This window comes from Lipophrys pholis (genome assembly GCF_963383615.2).
Source record: "Lipophrys pholis genome assembly, chromosome: 11".
Classification (NCBI taxonomy): Eukaryota; Metazoa; Chordata; class Actinopteri; order Blenniiformes; family Blenniidae; genus Lipophrys; species Lipophrys pholis.
The window spans coordinates 29,820,285-29,842,467 of NC_137631.1; the positions used below are offsets into that span (position 1 = coordinate 29,820,285).

A 22,183-nucleotide genomic window follows, 5' to 3' on the forward strand; every position below is an offset into this window, starting at 1 on the left:
GTTAGGGGTTAAGGTTAGAGTTAGGGTTAGAGTTAGAGTTAGGGTTAGGGTTAGGGTTAGGGTTAGGTTTAGGTTTAGGATTAGTCTGTTTCACGTGGGGTGATGAATGCCTGCACCAGCTAGTCACAGAGAATTGTTGACAACAAATAAGGTGAAAAGGTGTAACAACTATTTTGGTGAAGTATTGTTCTGCTGAAAATGAGCAGATGGGGTTCGGGTTAGGAAGCAGATTTATTGAGAAGCAGCTTCTGTTTGAATAGTGAAATGAAAATACATTAGAGTGAACGGAGAAGCTCTTGATCATTTGGTGAAAAAGTGGGGTTAGGGTTAGGAAGTAATTCTAGTGAATACTAATATAGTTTAAAACGTGCTTGTCTAGCTTTTGGGGACAGTGGTGGGGACTGGGTGTAGCTCTGGGTGCAGCTCTCTGGATGTAGCTCTCTGGGTGTAGCGCTCCACCGTGCAGCTCTGGGTGTAGCTCTCTGGGTGCAGTTCTCTCTGGGTGCAGCGCTCTGGGTGTAGTTCTCTGGGTGTAGTTCTCTGGGTGCAGTTCTCTGGGTGTAGCTCTCTGGGTGCAGTTCTCTGGGTGTAGCTCTCTGGGTGTAGTTCTCTGGGTGTAGTTCTCTGGGTGCAGTTCTCTGGGTGTAGCTCTCTGGGTGCAGTTCTCTGGGTGTAGTTCTCTCTGGGTGTAGTTCTCTGGGTGTAGTTCTCTCTGGATATAGTTTTCTGGGTGTAGTTCTCTCTGGGTGTAGTTCCCTGGGTGTAGTTCTCTGGGTGTAGTTCTCTGGGTGTAGTTCTCTCTGGGTGTAGTTCTCTGGGTGTAGTTCTCTCTGGGTGTAGTTCTCTCTGGGTGTAGCTCTCTGGGTGCAGTTCTCTGGGTGTAGTTCTCTCTGGGTGTAGTTCTCTGGGTGTAGTTCTCTCTGGGTGTAGTTCTCTGGGTGTAGTTCTCTGGGTGTAGTTCTCTGGGTGTAGTTCTCTCTGGGTGTAGCTCTCTGGGTGCAGTTCTCTGGGTGTAGTTCTCTGGGTGTAGTTCTCTCTGGGTGTAGCTCTCTGGGTGCAGTTCTCTCTGGGTGTAGCTCTCTCTGGGTGTAGCTCTCTGGGTGTAGTTCTCTCTGGGTGTAGCTCTCTGGGTGTAGTTCTCTCTGGGTGTAGCTCTCTCTGGGGTTGAGGCTCCGGAGGAAAACCCTCCAGCTGATCACAGTTCAAAGACTTCAAAGCCAAAGTGAGGAAAACTATATTTCATCTCTATTCAGTGGGATTACCCTGCTGAGGAAAGGCGTTCTGAAGTTCCCTCCGGGGAGCTGCTCCTTTCATTTCCACTCATATTATGGAAATGGAGGCTAATCTGTGACACTTCCTCCACATCAGGCCAGCTGACAAAGCTCTGCCCGTCACGGCTCCTCGCCACCCGATCGGATCTTCTCCGACTGAAGACGTTCTGGTCCGGATTCTGAGCCCGATGCCCCCGGGGCTCCGGGGCTGTTAGGTTACCGGGGTAAACGGCGGTACGAGCTCCGCTGGAAGGTGGCAACCAAACAATGTTCATACTAAACAGCTCAGATGAGTTTAATGTGTTTGGTAACTTTTGTATTTTGTTCTGTGTTTTGATAAGAAACATAAAAATGTGTTTTCGTGCTTTTAATATGGAAGGAAATGATTTCTCTCAGTGAGACCAGCCTTCAGTCAGAGCTTCCCTCAGACTTTTAATGATTTCTTACAAACACAGTGGAAATACGAAGTCAAAAGGTGATGGAGCAGACCAGAGGTCAAAGGTCATCCACCTGCAGCTCTGGAGCCTCATGTGGCTCTTCAGCTGCTCTGGAGCGGCTCAATGAAGCTTTATGTCATCATTCCAATTGTTTGTTTTGATTTTTATTTCATTTTCAAGACTGATTTTCAAAACTGCTCCTATCTCCAGGATGAACACAGATAAATAAGCTCAAACAGCTGAGTCAGCAGAACTTTGAGGGAAAGAAAAAAAAATGGAACAAAGGAAAAAGGATAAAGACGTTAATGAAGAAAAAAGAAGAACAAATATTTTTTAAAGTTAAAAAGGAAAAGAAAGAAAAAGAAAACGCTGCTACAGCTAAACCCTTAACGCCCCCCCCCCCCCCCTTCCATATATATATATATATATATACATATATATATATATTAAGCATAACTTAATGTCAGACAGGAACATGAAGCTGGAACAGGGTCATTAGCCTGTATCCACATTAGCAGCGTTAGCTCCTTGTGCTAAGACGTAAATGCTAGTTGATCTCAGCCTTGTTCTCATTGCTGTTAGCATAGCAATCGTAGAGCATCTTCCTCCAATGAACTGAGTAATAATACACTGAACTGCAGATTACTAGCAGGAGCCAGCAGTATAGTAAAGACCTGTGATGTGTGACTGCTCGTGAGAGCTGAAGCAGCTGAACCAGAGGAGGTCTGGCTCCGGGTGAAGAGCAGGGATCCAGTCACAGATGGTCTCTGGACGTCACCAACCTGCAGTTACAGGCAGCAGATCACCTGCAGGGCGGCGCCCATCACAGCGCGGCTCCCTTCAGACACCCGGCCCCAAACTGCTCAGCACACTGCAGTCACAGCCGCTGCTGTTGTCATGGAGACGAGCTCCATGGGGCGGCGACGGCGATGAGCCTGTGCTACGGTGGTGAAGAGCTCTGGTTAAACACACGCACGCACCCACACACACGCACGCACGCACGCACGCACGCACGCACGCACACACACACACACACACACACACACACACACACACACACGCACTCACACACACACACACATCAGGAACATCTGGCCGTGAGTCAGAGGCTGGATCGGTCCACGCCTTCCTCTGCTGGTAAACGTCCTTCCTTGTTTCCTTTCTGCTCTTTGAACAGCTTCCTCCCTTCACACTCTCCTCATCACCCTTCCCTTCTTCTTAGGTTGATTTCTAGTGTTGATTGGTTTTGTTTTTTCTTTATTTTTCAATCCTTGGTTTTGGGAGTGTGTGCACAGTTAAGTCTTTATTCCCAAGGTTGTGGGTTCGATTCCCCGTCTCTTAATCCAGACGTCAAAAGGCCCTTGAGGAAAACACTGAACCAAACTGGATGGACGGAGCACCTTGCATAGCAGCTACTGGTGTGTGTGTGTGTGTGTGTGTGTGTGTGTGTGTGTGTGTGTGTGTGTGTGTGTGTGTGTGTGTGTGTGTGTGTGTGTGTGTGTGTGTGTGTGTGTGTGTGTGTGTGACTAACATTGTAAAGCGGTATGTGGTCTGTCAGAGGAATCAGAGGAAAAGAGCTTTATAAGTGAGGTCTAGTTCCCATCGTTCTTCCTCTTTTGCTCCGGGAGTCTCAGGAAATGGAAAAGGACCAAAAGGTATAGAGCTCATATCCAATAGACATTATAATGTGTACTAGTGTGTTAGGAAGGGTTAAATCAGCCCCATCACATCATTATTCACATGTCTTTACAAGTTCCCGTCCTGGGAACAGCCTCCAGCGATGTGCTTTGCTGTCATACACTCTTGAGATATTCAGGCGTTGACAAGGTTTCCTGTGAGAAACTTGCTGTGAGAAAACGCACCGTGTACTCAGAAGCTTTTTGCATTCAGACGGTAGAATGAAGTCCAAATAATATCAATTGTTGATGTTGTTCAGTGTGTGAACAGCATTCACAAGCTGCAGCCACTCTTTGTAAATGTGCTAGAAGTAAAAAAGAAAAAGGTGGAGTCTACGTGAAGACGTGTCGGGTGACGCTGCAGCGACTGTCAAGCTGTGAAGTCACACGTCTTTTCATCGAGCACAAAGAAGTGAAACAGCTGGGATGGGAAATATTTCAAGGGTTGATTATCATTCTGACACAATGCAGCTTCAAATAGCAGCTGAAGTTAAACTCCACATTTCGTGTGTGTGTGTGTGTGTGTGTGTGTGTGTGTGTGTGTGTGTGTGTGTGTGTGTGTGTGTGTGTGTGTGTGTGTGTGTGTGTGTGTGTGTGTGTGTGTGTGTGTGTGTGTGTGTGTGCGCGCGCTGAGAGCCCATTGATTCCACAGAGGAGTCCCAGCTGCTCTCTGCACTCGCCCCCCTTATTAATATGACACTTTTTAAAAGCGCTGCGATCGCAGCCATTCTTCAGCATTAGCGCCACCGCCGTCGCCGTTTACACACAGATTGCGGCGGCAGCGTGGGGGCTGGGCAAATTTGTAGGTATTACTGCAGCGAGGTGATAAAAGCCGAGAGCATGACAGGAAGATGAGGACAAATCTACATTTTCTGCCTTTTTAAAATACTTTGTTCCTTCATGCAGAGAGCCTGATGTTTGTGTTGTTATGAAGTAATCCATATAATGAAGTAATCCATATAATGAAGTAATCCAACCAAGTTGCTGCTTGAAGAAGGAGCATGAGCATGATGCTGGTTAGAGTTCAGACTGATCGCCTAATCAATACTGTGATGATCTAGAAGCGTCCTTGTTACTGAAAAGACTGAACTGCTAACCGGACGACTGGCACAGCCTCAGCATTCAGCAAAGGCTCACCTCAGTGTTCTTGGTTGTATTGAGTGCTGATAAGAGTACTGCAGATATGCAGTAGAGTTTTCTGATTATACCCCATTTCAGACAAAGGCCCCATTTCCACGACAACGGTGCTCGGGGCACCACCAGAACCATCTGGGCCTTTTTATCCAAGGTTTGTGAGTTCACTTTCATCTTGTTTGTGATCTTCATGTTGGAGGGCGGGGGGGGGGGGGGGGGGGGGGGGGGGGTCCAAACCACACTCTTTTTCATACAGAAATCCTTAATTTTGTGTGTCAATAAAACACTGATATTTATTGACTGGTTGGTTACTTGTTAAGTCAACCGATGAGTCGCATCCCTCATATTTAATGCCAAGTAGTAGTAAAGCGTAAAATTGCTCTTTTCAACATGATAGCATTCAGTACTACAATACATTGTTAATATTATTATCAGTCTTTGGCCTTTCTTGGAGCCTTTCCTTTCTTTTCTGGATTATTTGTACACGATAGCTCATCTGTCTGTAGTATGTTGGAGGTGGTACCAGGTGGTACCGGGTGGTACCAGGTGGTATCAGGCGGTATTGTGTGGTACCAGGTGGTATCAAGTGGTAATGTGTGGTACCAGGTGGTATCAGGTGGTACTGTGTGGTACCAGGCGGTATCAAGTGGTAATGTGTGGTACCAGGTGGTATCAAGTGGTAATGTGTGGTACCAGGTGGTATCAGGTGGTACTGTGTGGTACCAGGCGGTATCAAGTGGTAATGTGTGGTACCAGGTGGTATCAGGTGGTACTGTGTGGTACCAGGTGGTATCAGGTGGTACTGTGTGGTACCAGGTGTAGTAAGTAAGTAAGTAAATTGTATTTATAAAGCGCTTTTCACAGATCAAATGACAAAGTGCTTTACAACAAGGTGAAACTAAAACAAAAGCAGCAACATCACACAGTGGATAATAAAATGTATGTGACTGTAAAACACCAGGAGCCTCATAATAAAAGAAAATATAAGTTAAAAGGCAATTTAACTAAAAGCTTTTCTGAAAAGTGCAGTCTTCAGATGCTTTTTAAAAGAGTCCACACAGTTAAGCTCAAGAAGGGACTGGTGCAGGTTATTCCAGAGTCTGGGGGCTCCCGCCTGGAACGCCAGGTCACCCCGGGTTTTAAAATAGGTCTCTGAGATCTTTAAGAGACCCTGTCCTGAGGACCGGAGGGTCCTGAAGTGTAGGGGCACAAGTCAGTGATGTGTTGAGGGGTCTGACCAGGCAACACACGGAAGGTCAACACTAACATTTGAATTGAATACGAACATCTGGAAGCCAGTGAAGACTGGAAAGAAGAGGGGGGATGTGGGCTGTTCTAGGTTCACCTGTCAGAAGCCTGGCAGCAGCATTCTGGACCATCTGAAGCTTCTTTACTTGTTAAAACAGGTGAAAACAGAGTTACAATAGTCAATACCTGAACAGATGAACTTTCTTACTTTAGAGATTTTTCTCAGATGATAAAAACAGTTTTTGATGAGTTGACGACAGTGACCCTCTAAAGACATTGACTGATGGAGAACCACCCCGAGGTTCCTGAGGCTGCTTTTAACAGGAGCACCCAGACGAGGGGGTTCTTCATCAGAGGATGGTTTTATCAGGAGCAATGATCAGAGTTTCCTTTTGCTCAGAGTTTATCTGCAGGTTCCATGTCAGCCAGGTTCTGATAACAGAGACACAGAAATTCAGATAAGAAGTGAAACTCTGAATCATTGAAGGAGCAGAATCACTGAATATCATCTGCATAGAAATGATACCACACATTTTTAAAACAACAGATCAGCCGACCAAGAAGCATCAGGTACAATAAAAACCAAAGAGGCCCCAGAACAGAACCCTGGGCTACTCCACAAGACGGGTCGGACACGTTCCACATTACATCATTAAAGCAACATTAAGAGTTCTTCCATTTATATGAGAAGAGAACCAGTGGAGAACCGCAGCAGAAAACCATCTCAGATTGAAGTGGATCCACTAATATACTGAGATCTACAGAATCAAAGCAGCTGCCAGGTCAAGTAAAACCCAATCTGAGTATCGACCAGAGTCAGCAGCATCATCACGTCACTAGACACTTTCACAGGAGTACTTTCAGTGGACTGACCTAAAACCAGGTGGTATCATCCCTGATCCTACCGTTTCCTCAGAAGTCAGATTACTGTATATTTCCACTTTTGATTTTATAAATAGCTGCAAACAAATGTTGTAAATATTGAGCAATTTTGAAGCATCCAGTACATTTGAATCTCTATTTTCACTAACCAGTAGAGCAGCTAGTCAATCTCCAGGTAACTACAAAATCAGCAAGTTCTGACGTGTTGAAGTTTAGGAGATGACCATTACAAATACTTGAAGTGAAAACAAACTTCACTAAAATGGTGTCAAACTAATGTCAAGCCAGACATTTTTAATTCTCATTCTCATATTCATATACACACACTACCGTTCAAAAGTTTGGGGTCAATTAGAAATGTCCTTATTTTTGAAAGAAAAGCACAGTTTTTTTCAATGAATATACTTTAAACTAATCAGAAATACACTCTATACATTGTTAATGTGGTAAATGACTATTCTAGCTGCAAATGTCTGGTTGTTGGTTCAATATCTACAGAGGTGTATAGAGGCCTGTCCCTCCAGTGTTCTAATGCTCCAATGTGTTGCTCGTTGTGTCAGAAGGCTGATGGATGATTAGAAAACCCTTGAGCAATCATGTCAGCACAGCTGAAAACCGTTTAGCTGCTTAGAGAAGCTATAAAACTGAGCTTCCTCTGAGCAGCTGGAGGATCTGGAGCATCACATGTTGGGTGGATTCAGGGTCCAAATGACCAGAAAAAGAACTTTCATGTGAAACTCGACAGTCTGCTCTATTTCTTAGAACTGAAGGCTATTCCATCACCAGGAAAGTGAAGATTTCCTCCAGCGGTGTGTCCTAGTCCCTCCAGAGAACAGCACAAACAGGCTCTAACCAGAGTAGGAAGAGAAGTGGGAGCAAGAAGAGAAGTACATTAGTCTCTAGTTAGAGAAATAGACGCCTCACAGGTCCTCAACTGGCAGCTTCATTAAATAGTACCCGCTAAACGCCAGAGTCAACCTCTCCAGTGAAGAGGCCACTCCGGGATGCCGGCCTTCAGGGCAGAGTGGCAAAGAAAAAGCCAAATCTGAGACTGGCCAGTAAAAGAAAAGATTAATCTGGACAAAGAACAGAGACATTGGACAGAGGAGGACTGGACAGAGTGTTATGGACGGAGGAATGGGAGTTTGAGGTGTTTGGATCACACAGAAGAACATTAGTGAGACGCAGAACAACTGAAAATGTGCTGGAAGAGTGTCTGACACCATCTGTCAAGCAAGGTGGGGTAAGGTGATGGTGTGGGGTTGCTGTGGTGCTGGTAAGGTGGGGTAAGGTGATGGTGTGGGGTTGCTGTGGTGCTGGTAAGGTGGGGTAAGGTGATGGTGTGGGGTTGCTGTGGTGCTGGTAAGGTGGGGTAAGGTGATGGTGTGGGGTTGCTGCGGTGCTGGTAAGGTGGGGTAAGGTGATGGTGTGGGGTTGCTGTGGTGCTGGTAAGGTGATGGTGTGGGGTTGCTGTGGTGCTGGTAAGGTGGGAGGTTTGTTCAGGGAAAAGGATTTTGAATAAGGAAGGCTATCACTCCATGTTCCAGCGCCATGCCGTCCCCTGAGGACAGCGCTTGGTTGGAGCCAGTTTCATCCTCCAACAGGACAATGAGCCAGAGCACCTCCAGAGGGTGGAGGAGTATTTAGAGGAGAAGCAGGCAGCTGGTATTCTATCTGTAATGGAGTGGCCAGCGCCGTCACCACATCTAAACCCCATTGAGCTGCTGGGGGAGCAGCTTGACTGTATGGGACGCAGGAAGTGTCCGTCCAGCCAGTCCAACTTGTGGGAGGAGCTTCTAGAAGTGTCGGGTGACATTCCTCCAGATTACCTCAACAAATTAACAGCTAGAATGCCAAAGTACTGCAATGCTGGGATTACTGCAGATGGAGGATTCTTTGACCAAAGCAAAGTTTGTAAGAAAAAATGATTATTTTACATAAATATCATTATTTCTAACCTTGTCAACGTCTGGACTATATTTTCTAATCATTTTACAACTGGTGTGTAAATAAAAGTGTGACTTTTCATGGAAAACACAAAATTGTCTGGGTGACCCCGAACTTATATTTATATCTATAAGTGTGTGATGTAATCATGGTTTTGGGTACAAATGTTTTCCACTGGATGAAAGGACATAAACTATAAACTAAACTCAGCTGCTGTTAGATTTGTTCAATGTCCTGATTAGAGTTGGACCCTTAACCCCAACCCCCGTGTTAACTTAAAACCAATTTTAAAAGATAGCACCGCTAAAATATTGTGTTTTTCTTTAGAGAATGAAACTGCAGTATTCGAAGAAGAAACATACATGAGTTAGGTTTTGGACAAGAACTTCTGTGATTGGTTAATTTATGCAGAAAGATCTAGAAACAACAACAGGTGGTCTTATCGGTGACAGCGAGACAGAACCACCTGCGCTGCACACCTAATGTGTCTGTGGTAAAACACCAGTGATTCATTCTGCACACTGAACAAATCAAGATCAAAATGAGATCCAGGCGGTGGGAAGACCAGACGGATGACAGGGAGATGAGTTATGCTGCAGAGCAGTCTGAGTCTCCCACACTGCATCATTTCACTGGGTACGAAAGACCGTCTGCCAATCAAAGCTCTGCCGAGCCGCCGGACCTGAATCCAGCCATCAGTCACACGCCCAGCGCCAATCTCCATCATGCATGAGACCACGGATTAATTACACTACACCTCTTACAATGTGATTAATGTCAGCGCTCATCTGGGTGTGATAACATTTTAATCAGCGAGCGCCGGCTCTGATTGCCTCACGATGACCAGCCCACAAGAAAACAGCGCTGACTTCTTGTTCAATTACATCAAGAGTCAATTACAAGACCTCTATTCCTGTTTCAGCCCGCAGCAGGATCATCACGTGGAGCGATAAATCCACCTCATCTGGCCCCGCCCCGCCCAGCAGATCTCATCCTGTTGGCTTCAGTACATTACCGAGGAAAACAAAAGGCTCTATCTGCTCCAGCGCCTTGCCCACCTGATTCTCTGGAGATCTGGATGAAGGCCTCCACGCCGCTCTCGCCGTAGTTTCCCTCAGACGCCAGCGTGGAGACGTAGTTCCAGCCCATGGCGGTGACGATGTCCAGCATGGCCTGAGCCTGGTAGGAGTCCGGAGGAACCACACGGGAGAAGAAGTCGTAGCGGGTGTTGTCACTGAGCTCTGGAGCAGTCGAAGCATAGCTGATCTGAGGGATCTGTGGGAGACAGAGGAGTTTAACCACTGAGGGTCCACAACCACCGCCATGACACCATGAATCACTCACTGACACCACCTCTGAAGCCTTCACGTTTCACTTTAACCATCAACAACATGAATCCAGCCAGTCAGGCTGAGGTGAATGTCCATCATCCAACATCCATCCATCCATCCATCCAGCTGCAGGGACCCTGTCCAACATGTTTCCTCATGCCTCATTGATAGGCGGATGATTGGGCTTTGTTAGGTGCTTGGTGACGAAAGAATAATTTTTATTTTCATCCAGATTATCATACTCCAGATGATCCTCCAGAAGCCACTGACCAGTGACTCAACCTGCAGTGAGAAACACCTGGACCATGGTGAGAATTCTCAACTCTTTAGGAATACTTAAAAACAAAGACAAAGAGTTCTCCTCATGCAGGCCTACTATTAATTGACTGTACTCCAGAGGAAGTCTGGTTCTGCAGGTCAGTTCACCATGAGGAGGAAGAGCAGATCTTCACACAACCAAATGCATGTTCAACTACTATTCTGGTCCTGCTTCGGCTCCGGTGCAAAATGGGATGATTCTTCGTAAGATTTCCTGTTTCCAGGTAACCTTTCATGTGCCGGGGCAGAAGTGGGTATTTCAGATCTACCAGCAACGGATGGGCACCTGTGTGCCAGGAAATATGTTACTCCAGTCATTAGAACATCAGAATTGATTAGTTGATCCGTGTATGGACCAACCCATGTTCTGAAACAGAAGTGGTCTCCTCACTTTGTCACATCCAGGATGTGTGAGTTCCTGAGACCTTTGGAGGCACGAACACTGCCAGGCTATCTCACATGGATGTTTATCAAAGAGAAAAAGGTATTTTAAATTATTTCATCTAACCTCAATTTACACAAATAACCAAGTAAGGTGGTACCCAGACAGCCAGGGAGATATGAGCAGTAGGGCTGAGGCCTTGGCGGCAGACTATCAGGACTTGTGAGGACAGTGTAGGCTTTGCACACACTCATCCACCAAAACATCTCCGCTACAGCATATGTAGCATGGGGTAAGGTTCTGAAACCTTGGAGGATGGTCTGGAGCTCATCAGCTCATGGAAGGTGTCTGTGTCTGGCCACAGCGCGTCTCGCACGACTTGGCAGAAGTTGTTGATGATGAAGCACGCTGACACGTTGCTTATGCCAAATAGGTGAGCCAATGTGCATTAACCTGCTCCGGCGGCTCGCCGCCACGGAGCAGCACCCACGGAGCAGCACCCACGGAGCAGCACCGGCGGCTCGCCACCACGGAGCAACACACACGTGAGAACTCGTCCGGTGAAACCAGGTGACCTGGTCGGACAGGAACGGGAACAAACTCTGCACAGCATTTTCAAAGCTTTCCTGCTCATTCTGTAATATTCAAGGACCTGAGCATCATGAAAACTGAGCAATCTTACTTCTGCTCTGTGAAGCCTGGAACGGACTCAGTTTGGGGCCATGGCTGGGGAAAATACCATTCTTGCCAATGGGTGGCGCTATGACTGTGAATGAACATCAGCACATGGACGTGTTCAGAGCAGCACTGTGATGACACATCAGCCAGGTTTCAGCATGGAGAACAGAGTTACATCACTTCCTGTTTCACGGCGAGCCATCAGATACTCACTGGAGCGCCGCGGCCACGCCCCTTTACTCTTCAGTAATATTTTGATGTGTTTTCATCAGGAAGGCCTGTTTTATTTTCCAGACAGATTTCAGGCCTCGGAGGATTGTGTTTCTCATATTTCACACTTAACACTAAATTGCCGACTTCCTGCAACAGACCCTCTGAGTCCAGGAAGTGGTGAAGTTTTATTGGGACCAGGTGTATTAATGACCAGTAGGTGTCCATGACCTTGTCGGTGCTTCATCTCCTCCCAGGAAACCCTGACCTCTGGCCGTTTCTCATGCTTCTCGTGAGTCGCTTCACCTGCTGATCATGACAACAAGGTGTTGAACTGTCAAGGTCGGGGTGTGTAGGGACATTATCAGGAAACACTCCATTCACTCACATTGCTGCAGACGACACACAAACCTATTGATCAGTGAACGGACGATACTGATCAACTTGTCTTAAGACAGCAAAGCCTGAATTTAAAATCCTCCTGTTAAGCTTTAAAGCTCTTCACAGCCTTTTTGAATTGTTGGGTGTTGTATTTGTTGCCATATCAATAATGTTGAATTGAATTGGTGAAATATGTTTTAGCAGAGACAGAATCAGAGAGTTTCATGTTGATGTTCTCCAGAGGAAGAAACATTGGAAATGAGTTCCTTGGTGCTTCTGAAGCTGGTTCTTCTGTTTTAAAATCATTTGTTCAAAGCTCCAGCAGTTTACTTGTGGCAATTTAAGTTAGTTTGACGGTTAGATCTTGACCTCCTTCAGATTCCCGCTGTCCGTTTGCTTGTTGGTTGTGAGTTCGGGAGCTTCACGGTGTAAACGAGGAGGCGGACGAGGTCATAGATCAGCAGCAGCGGGCGGACAGGCTGGCAGGGACGGATAATGGTCCTTTAGAGGAGGACTGAAGGGCTGATTGATTTCACCTCAGTCAGAGGCGGCGTGCTGAGCCGAGCGCCACAAGATGGCTCAACAGGATTCATGGGGGGGGGCACCCGGGGGGGCTGACAGCCATACAAACGTCACTCAGGCTGAGTCGCAGCGACAGGCAGCAAATTAAAAGCTGTACTGTAAATGCAAACCTGTCTGAGGGCTGACGCTATCGAGCGCTGCAGCTTTAAAACATCACACCGGTTCATTTCCCCCAGAAGTCGACTCAAAAAGTAACTCTGACGGTGTTTACCGTCTCCACCTTCCCCTCCAGCTGACTGGTTGGAGTTTCACAGCCTCTGTTTGTTGTACAAACACCACATAGATTCAACAAGCAGCAGCTGCACTCAAGGACATGGTGGCTTCGAGGAGTTATTCAAAACAGGGGATTTAATAAAGAGCAAGAAAGTCGTTCAACTTGAATGTTACATTATTGTCAAGTCAACAAATAATAGGGTCAGAAATATTTCGGGACCGAGTCCGAAGCGGCAGGAGCCTTTTGGTATTGTAACGTTTATTATTGTTTCTTATTCCACCGCGTCATTAGACCCAAATTTGACCCATAAACATGCTCAAATGTTCATCACATTTGGCACGCTCATCAAGACTGGCGAAAAATATAAGAAAATGTAAAAAAAAAAAAAACAGAGTGCCAAAATGTGCTCTCTAGCGCCACCTAGAAACACTAAAACAACCACCACGGCTTGTAGGAAGGTCATAGGGAGATCAGACTCAAACTCAATTGTTCATATCATCAAGACCTCCAAATCAGGCGGCAATTCCCCGGACCAAAATCCAACAGGAAGTCCGCAATTTGCCTTTCAAAATAAGATTTGCAAACGCTATCTCCTCTGAGGGCGAATATTGTATCGGCTTCAAAATACCATTGAATGACAGAGGAGACTCTCCTGCTCAATAACTCTCTTCAACTTTTTGATTCGTCGAGCGGTTTCATTTTTATTGGCCGTCAAAGTTCCGAACGCCGAATCCCTCCGCCTCCCTCCTCCACCCTCCGCCTCCCTCCGCCTCCCTCCGCCTCCCTCCTCCACCCTCCGAATCCCGCCGCCTCCCTCCACCTCCCTCCTCCACCCTCCGAATCCCGCCGCCTCCCGCCGCCTCCCTCCGCCTCCCTCCGCCTCCCTCCTCCACCCTCCTCCACCCTCTGAATCCCGCCGCCTCCCTCCGCCTCCCTCCGCCTCCCTCCGCCTCCCTCCTCTCATTCAAATACATGGTAAAACCTTGATGTCTGCTCAGAAACAGCTGTGACAGAAACCCCCGAACAAGAGGTGACTGTGGCTAAAGCGTGACTCGGAGCCACAGAACCAGCAGATCAGAACCACGACAAGAACCTGCAGAACAAGAATTCCATAAAACATGACCTTTTTAACGAGAGAGAACAATGCTGTCTTTTTTTTTGTTCAAGCCACATTTATCATTGAGTCTGATGGAGCAAAATGGTGCGTCTGCGTCAAACTGCGCCTCCTAGTGTCTGAAGTTTGTCTGACAGCTTCCAAACCCACACAGACTGAAACTGTGGATTCTGAGGAGTTGTTTCCAAAATATGTGGATAAAATCCGTCCTCTCCCACTGTGATGACATCACTACCTGCAGGTGGTGTAATCCGACACCCAGGATTACTAGTACCATTTTTATCTAACTGACCACAACCTGCTTGTCCTGACTTTCCAAATAAAAGCCCCAAACTCCTTCAAAATAAAAGTCCTTGTTTATCAAAAATTACAATGTTGACTTCAAACTGGATATTAAGTGTTTAGCTATGCTTGGAGTGAGCTGGCTTTCAAAATAAAAGCCCCCATTTTTTTCATTTGCTCAATTTTTAAATGGGCCAGAGGCTATGGTTAGGCCTACCCTGACGGGCCAGAGGCCAGAGTGCAAGGTCCCAACCAAGGCTGCTTGCAGCTTTAATTTATCCTGAAAATCCATTTGAAACACTGCTGGGATGGCTGCTGCCGTATTTCTTCGCAGCAAACTCTACGCAAAAAAGCCTGGCTGGGATTTGGCCCCACCAGCGAACCACTGCCCCACCGTGCCGCTTCCTACATTCAAGATAAAATACAGAAAATGGGATTCTCTAAAAATTACTCCCTGTCCGGTTTGTTGAATTGATCTTAAATTAAAAAAAGAAAAACAATTACAAAATGTGTTGATCCGTGTCCCGCTCTGAATCTGACAAAAGAAAAGGACTCCCCTGACACCTTAGCAGTGGAGATACATGTGCACACCCATAGTAAAGGTTACAATAACTGGCTGCACACGGACGCAACGGGGACGCGCCATTAGCATTAATGATGCATCGCAGGCCGAATAAACAGCAGCGCCACTTATTGATGCTCACTCAGCTGCAGCACCATTAAAAGGCATCAGCGCGCCTCATTAACAGGCTGCACCTTCCTTTAAAGGAGCCGTACGGAGGGCTTAATGACATTTCAGACCACTTAATGTAAATTATATATTAATACAGCAGCGAGGGGGAATGCACACACGCTTTGTACAGCTGCTGCAGCCTGACCTGGGCTCCACTCCCAGCTGCCTCCCGAGGCACAAGTATCAAATCAATTCAATTCAATTCAATTCAATTCAATTCAATTCAATTCAATTCAATTCAATTCAATTCACTAATGTGGCTTTTGAAATTAAAAGATTGCAGTAGTCCAGTAGTGTTCCAAATAGGTTATTTAATAAACTACGGGGAATGACTGAGCAGCATGCTGGTGACTTCGGAAAGAGACCCGTGCTATAATTGAAGGACTATAATTTTAATTTGCAGCCTTTTTATAAAAACCCTGCTGAACTGCTCCAGGCCCAATCACTCCTCCGTCCACACAGCAACACCATCACCTGAGGGAAAACACACACAAACGTCCACGTGCTGCAAAAGCTCACCGTTGTTTTCTTTTTAGGATTTTATAGGAAACAAAACAAATGAATGCTTTTCTATTCTTCAGAGTACCACACATGTTCCTGCACAAATAGAAATTCTAATAGTGGTTAAAAAGAGTTAAAGTTGATCAATTCTATCGGCTCTGTTTTACCCTATTTAACGTGTTTATTGGTACTTCAGAAGGCCAGAGGCTGGTTAGTACTTTCCCTTCATCGTGGTGTGTGGTTGTCTGGTTCTCTGTTTGTCCTGTGATGGTGTACCTGTCCTCACCTGTCCTCATCTGTCCTCACCTGTCCAGGTGTACCTGTCCTCACCTGTCCAGGCCTATAGTAATCCAGAATGGGCTCTTGCACCAGGTGACAGTGAACAGGTTGTAGATGGCTGTGATATTCAGTCCGTTGATGGTATTTGAATGTATTTGATCTGTACATCACCTTCCTTCCTCACACTAAACACCTCCACCTCCTCCGTCTTTGACCTGCCTTGTCTTTGCTTGTCTTGTGGCTTCACCTTCAGCACACTTTTCCTGACATAGCAACGTATCGTCACTCCTTCATATACGACCAAACAAAGTCTTTCACTTTTCCACATAAGCTGGAATTCTATTGTAGTGATTTTTAACGGTCTACATTCTGTCACTGTAAGCGAAGGCTTCAGCTCTGCCACCAGTCTCCTGGCCAAAGCCCCCTGTTAGTTCAGAGGGGGCGTGGCCACCCCTCAGAGTAGTTCAGAGGGGCGTGGCCATCCTTCATAGTAGTTCAGAGGGGCATGGCCATCCTTCATAGTAGTTCAGAGGGGCGTGGCCATCCTTCATAGTAGTTCAGAGGGGCGTGGCCATCCTGCAGCGTAGTTCAGAGGGGGCGTGGCCACCCGTCAGAGTAGTTCAGAGGGGCGTGGCCATCTTCAGAGTAGTTCAGAGGGGGCGTGACCATCTTCAGAGTAGTTCAGAGGGGGCGTGGCCACCCTTCAGATTAGTTCAGAGGGGGCGTGGCCACCCTCCAGTGTAGTTCAGAAGGGGCGTGGCCATATTCAGAGTAGTTCGGAGGGGGCGTGGCCATCCTTCAGAGTAGTTCAGAGGGGCGTGGCCATCCTTCAGAGTGGCTCATGGGGGCGTGGCCATCCTTCAGAGTGGTTCTGCAGGTCTGCAGAGCAGCTGAAGGCCACATGTGGCTCCAGAGCTGCAGGTTTCAGATGTCTGCTCTACTTTGTGAAACAAAAACTTCATCATTCTGTCTCCTGCCAACAAAACAACAAAACATTTCCTACAATCAGATTTCTAACAACGGATTTAAAACTCTTTGAAAAGGCTGACTTGAGTTGAGATGACTTGTTAGTCAGCCGGCGCTCCGACAGAGACGGTTCCCCGAGCAGCCACGGCCCGCTGAGCGCCAGCAACCAGGACCGGACCTCCTCCCCAGCCGGGCCGGGATTAATGTGTGTGAGAACATCTGGACTCGTCTGCAGCGTCGGAGGACCGGCTGGCGGTTTCTGTTCCCTGATTGATGCTCGTCATGCTGTCGGCCTCCAGCTTTCTGCTCGGCTGAGCGATAAAAGCTGGAATCCATCAGCGGGGACGGTCTGCGTCCATCATCTCTCATTCGCTCTGATTTTCTTATTCCAACCAAAGCTGTTTGCTGCCGTCCGTCTCCGCCCCGGACAATAAACAACCCTCAGCCCGGAGGTAAAACCAGACACGACTGCCGCTGTCATCGCTCCGCTTCTCCTAATGCGCATTTCTATACATGTCATCAAATAGAATTCTGGGTGACAATTCAGTCAGGATGAGTCACTGCATGGCTGAAATGTCTCTGCTGGAAAAAAAGAGGAAAAAGAGAACAGACCAGCATGAACCCACTTTTTCTGTTTGTGTTTTTCAATTAAATGCTAATTCTGTCAACAGCTCCAGGCCACTTTGGTTTCCCAAGAATCCTTAAGTTTACTTTCTGAACATCGCTGGACAAACCAATGTGTGGGCCTCGGGGCAGAAATCAACGCCTCCAGTCATCCTCACTTGACATTTTGCATCCTGTCATTTCTAAAGACATCTGGAATGGTAAAGCGTTGAAGCCAGTTGGAGGCAGATTGAAGCAGATCAGAGACTAAACTAACAACCAATGAAGCAGCGTCCAGTGAATCACATGATAATTCTTCTCATTAATGAAACATCATCGCACCTGGTTGACTGTTAAATGTCCGGGGCTGCAGTGTAATGTCATTTCTGTGCAGTAGGTGGCAGCAGTGGTCACACGGGGATTAGCGCTCTCCCCTCACAGGGACGAGGTTCCAAACATGATCTAAGTCTGTTTAGTGCAAAAAATGGATCCTTGGTAAAAGTTTATTCTTTACAAACTCAACTTGTTTTGGTTTTGATCCAAATCAAATCGATTCCAGAAAAAAAGAGAAACACGTGGAGTCGAGTTGTAATTTGGTGGATTTTACTAATGACTACGTCAGCTCAGTTATTTATTCTACACCGGCACCAACATCTCCATACACCCAACATCTCCATACATCCAACATCTTCATACACCCAACTTCTCCATACATCCAACATCTCCATACATCCAACATCTCCATACACCCAACATCTCCATACACCCAACATCTTCATACACCCAACATCTCCATACACCCAACATCTCCATACATCCAACATCTTCATACACCCAACTTCTCCATACATCCAACATCTCCATACACCCAACATCTCCATACACCCAACTTCTGCATACATCCAACATCTCCATACACCCAACATCTCCATACATCCAACATCTTCATACACCCAACATCTCCATACACCCAACATCTCCATACACCCAACATCTCCATACATCCAACATCTTCATACACCCAACTTCTCCATACATCCAACTTCTCCATACATCCAACATCTTCATACACCCAACTTCTCCATACATCCAACATCTTCATACACCCAACTTCTCCATACATTCAATATCTTCATACACCCAACTTCTCCATACATTCAATATCTTCATACACCCAACATCTCTATACATCCAACATCTTTATGCATCCAACATATCAATACATCCAACATCTCTATACATCAAACATCTCCATCCATCCAACATCTCCATACATCCAACATCTCTATACATCCAACATCTTTATGCATCCAACATATCAATACATCCAACATCTCTATACATCAAACATCTCCATCCATCCAACATCTCCATACATCCAACATCTCTATACATCCAACATCTCCATACATCCAACACCTTCATACATCCAACATCTCTATACATCCCACATCTCCATACATCCAACATCTTTATACATCACCAGAACAGAGAACTGACTCCTGCTTCTGCTAGTTAAAGTTTAAACACAAACTATGAGGCCTGCGTTCGGTATTTCTTACTCGATCCATATATGTGCTTATATCTGAGGCCCAGGAGTGTTTCCATAGCAACAACAGTTCAACTGAATTGTCAGGATATTTTATTTTTTATTTTTTTTAAACATTTTTAAAATAGAGAAACTTTAAAGATGTTGACACTTCCTCTTAGCACAGGATGAAGTCAAATTCTATTAACTGTATATGTAGTACAGGTGTCCTTCTCCAAGCACAGTATATAAGTATAGCTAAGCTACGCTGTACACAGCTGCCCTGGTGCTGCTGACGGAGGCCTGGCTGCCATTCTCCAACCACCACCAGCATTCATGCACCATTCATACGAGTCAGTGTGGGTAAAGTGCCTTGCCCAAGGACTCAATGACAATGACTTTGATTGAGTGGGATTTGAACCGCCATTCCTCCAGTTATTGGACGCCCGATGACACTATATAGGGTTTGATCTCTGATTGGCTGCTTGGAGCAACACACTTTTTAAAACCTGAAACAAGCCAGGGAGAGAGAGGACAGACTGTCTTCACTTCTGGGACGTCAGTCCAGGTATGGGGACGAGTAGTACTGCTGGAGAACCTTTAGGAAGTGAATTTTGCATAATACGAGCCCTTTAATAAAATAACAACAAAGCACCTTTACTTTTTGAAAACAAAACACAACTAAAGTAGTCAAAGCCTCATTTGGATGCAGCGCAGCCTTTTGTGAAGAATGAATGTACGTGAAAGGTAGAAGCTGTCAATAGAGCAGAAGTGTCACCACCCTGTTCAGTCCTCCTACTGAAACCTTCACACCAGACTCAACAGAACAGATTTGGCCTAAGCAGCCTGAAGTTGCTGCCGCTCACATCCTGCAGCATCCAGCAGCATCCAGCAGCACCCTGCAGCATCCAGCAGCACCCAGCAGCATCCAGCAGCATCCAGCAGCACCCAGCAGCATCCAGCAGCATCCAGCAGCATCCTGCAGCACTCAGCAGCATCCAGCAGCATCCAGCAGCATCCAGCAGCATCCAGCAGCATCCAGCAGCATCCTGCAGCACTCAGCAGCATCCAGCAGGATCCAGCAGCATCCTGCAGCATCCAGCAGCATCCTGCAGCACTCAGCAGCATCCAGCAGCACCCTGCAGCATCCAGCAGCACCCAGCAGCATCCTGCAGCACCCAGCAGCATCCTGCAGCATCCAGAAGCATCTAGCAGCATCCAGCAGCATCCAGCAGCACCCAGCAGCACCCAGCAGTATCCTGCAGCATCCTGCAGCACCCAGCAGCACCCAGCAGCACCCTGCAGCATCCTGCAGCATCCTGCAGCATCCTGCAGCATCCTGCAGCATCCTGCAGCATCCTGCAGCATCCTGCTATAGTTATAGTGAACATAAACGAAGTGGAACCTGTCTGATAAATATGATCGAAACCAATGTAGTGCTGTACCTTTAAGCCTGATGATGTGTTCTAGCCTATGTAATAGGATGTTATGATCAATAGTATCAAATGCAGCACTGCGATCTAACAGGACCAGAACAGAGACCAGTCCTTTATCTGAGGCTATGAGAAGATCATTAGTAACTTTGACCAGAGAGTTTCTGTGCTATGATTTTAGAAATAAAGAAAGGCTGGATATTGACCTGTAACTTGCTAAGACACCTGGTCAAGGTGAGTTTTTTAATAAGAGGTTTAACAACAGCAACCTTAAAGACTTGTGATACTTAACCTGTTATTAGAGATATGTTGATCTGATCTAGTATTGATGTACTAGTCACGGGGAAAATATCTTTGAACAGTTTAGTGAGGATTGGATCTAGTAGGCAAGTTGTTGGTTTAGATGAAACCACAATTGAGAACTCAAGGACTTCTATACGGTGGAAGCTGGATGACTGGAAATCAGGCTCCACTAACAAATCTAAAGCTGTGGTTGATCGATCTGCAGCAGCTTTGGGCAGTGAGTCTTTAATTTGATCCCTAATAGTTAGAATTTTGTCATTAAAGAAGTTTACGAAGTCATTACTGCTCAAAGTTAAAGGGATATGAGGTTCTACAGAGCTGTGACTTTTTGTCAGCCTGGCTATAGTACTGAAGAGAAATCTGGGATCGTTCTTGTTTTCTTCTATTAAGGAGAAATGGGAGGCATTTCGGGTTTTGCGAAGGGATTTTTTATAGATTAACAAACTATCTCTCCAGGCTGTTCGAAATACTTCTGAGTTAAGTTCCATTTCTTCTCTAACTTTTGTACTGATTTCTTAAAAGTTTGCTAATGGTCATTGTACCATGGAGCTATCCTCCTCTGAGTTGTTGCTTTTATCTTCAAGGGAGCAATGGAATCAAGTGTGGAGCGAAGTAAGGCTGCTATTCCATCTACAACCAAGTCAGCCTGGGTAGGGCTAATGCTAATGCTAATGGTGTGACAGCTGTTTACTGCTGGATCCACGGATGGAACTGAAGTCAGTATTGATGGGAGTACTTCCCTGAATTTGGCTCCAGCATTGTCTGATAGATATCTTTTATAGTTCAATTTATTTTCTGGGGCTATGAAGCCAGTTAATGTAAATTCAAATGATAACAGGAAGTGATGTGACAACAGAGGGTTGTGGGGAAGAACCATTAATTCATCAATGTCAATACCATAAGTGAGGACAAGATCAAGTGTGTGATTAAGATAATGAGTGGGTTCATTCACCTTCTGTGAAAATCCAATTGTGTCCAGTAAAGAGCTAAATGCTATGCTAAGGCTCATTGTCAACATCTACATGAATGTTAAAGTCTCCCACTATAAGGACTTTATCTGAGCTCAGTACTAAAGTAGAGAGAAACATTCAGAGTATGGTCCAGGAGGACGGGACACTAGGACAAGTAGAACTGCTGCTGGGTTTTCTGGTCAGAGTCATGAGATCCAGAGTGAGACTTTCAAAGGGTTCTGGTTAGTTTTAGGTCTAGGATCAATAAGAAGACTAGAGTTCTAGATAGATGCTCCTCCTCCTCCTCCAGGGACATGATGGTTAACATGAGTGGTGGGAGTTGCTTCATTTAGGCTGAGACATTCATCTCTTTTTAACCAGGTCTCAGTGTGGGGACAGAAATCACATTAGTCATCTATTATCAGATCACTTACAAGTAAAGATTTAGACCATAGAGAAGGAATATTTATTTGATTGTTGTGGGATTTTGTTTACCTATGGAGGTAGTTTAGATTTTTATCAGATTCCTATGATTAACTCCTCTCCTGTGGTATTCATCTTGTCTTAGATAAAATGGTGGGACAGACACAGTCTCCACAGGAAGGCTTTGGTTGTCCACGAGGAAGGACACTTGGGGGCGTGTCCGTGGAAGGTAAACAGTCAGTCTGGAGGTGACGAATGTACCGTATGTAGCATATTAGCAGCTAATATCTGACTCCCGAGCATGCTGGGATGTACAGTATATGTACTACATTGTTTTGAGCCGTTTTCATAGTGACGGGTGGCCGGATTTTTGTTTT

At 46.0% G+C, this 22,183-nt stretch overlaps 1 protein-coding gene across 1 annotated transcript in view; it reads right to left on the minus strand.

The window, feature by feature from the left end:
- grm8b (glutamate receptor, metabotropic 8b) overlaps positions 1 to 22,183 on the minus strand; it is a 208,342-nt gene that overhangs the window by 139,505 nt on the left and 46,654 nt on the right. The window contains exon 3 of the mRNA XM_080475550.1: positions 9,654 to 9,870. Within this exon, the coding sequence (XP_080331676.1) occupies positions 9,654 to 9,870 (217 nt within the window). The remainder of the gene's footprint in view (positions 1 to 9,653; positions 9,871 to 22,183) is intronic.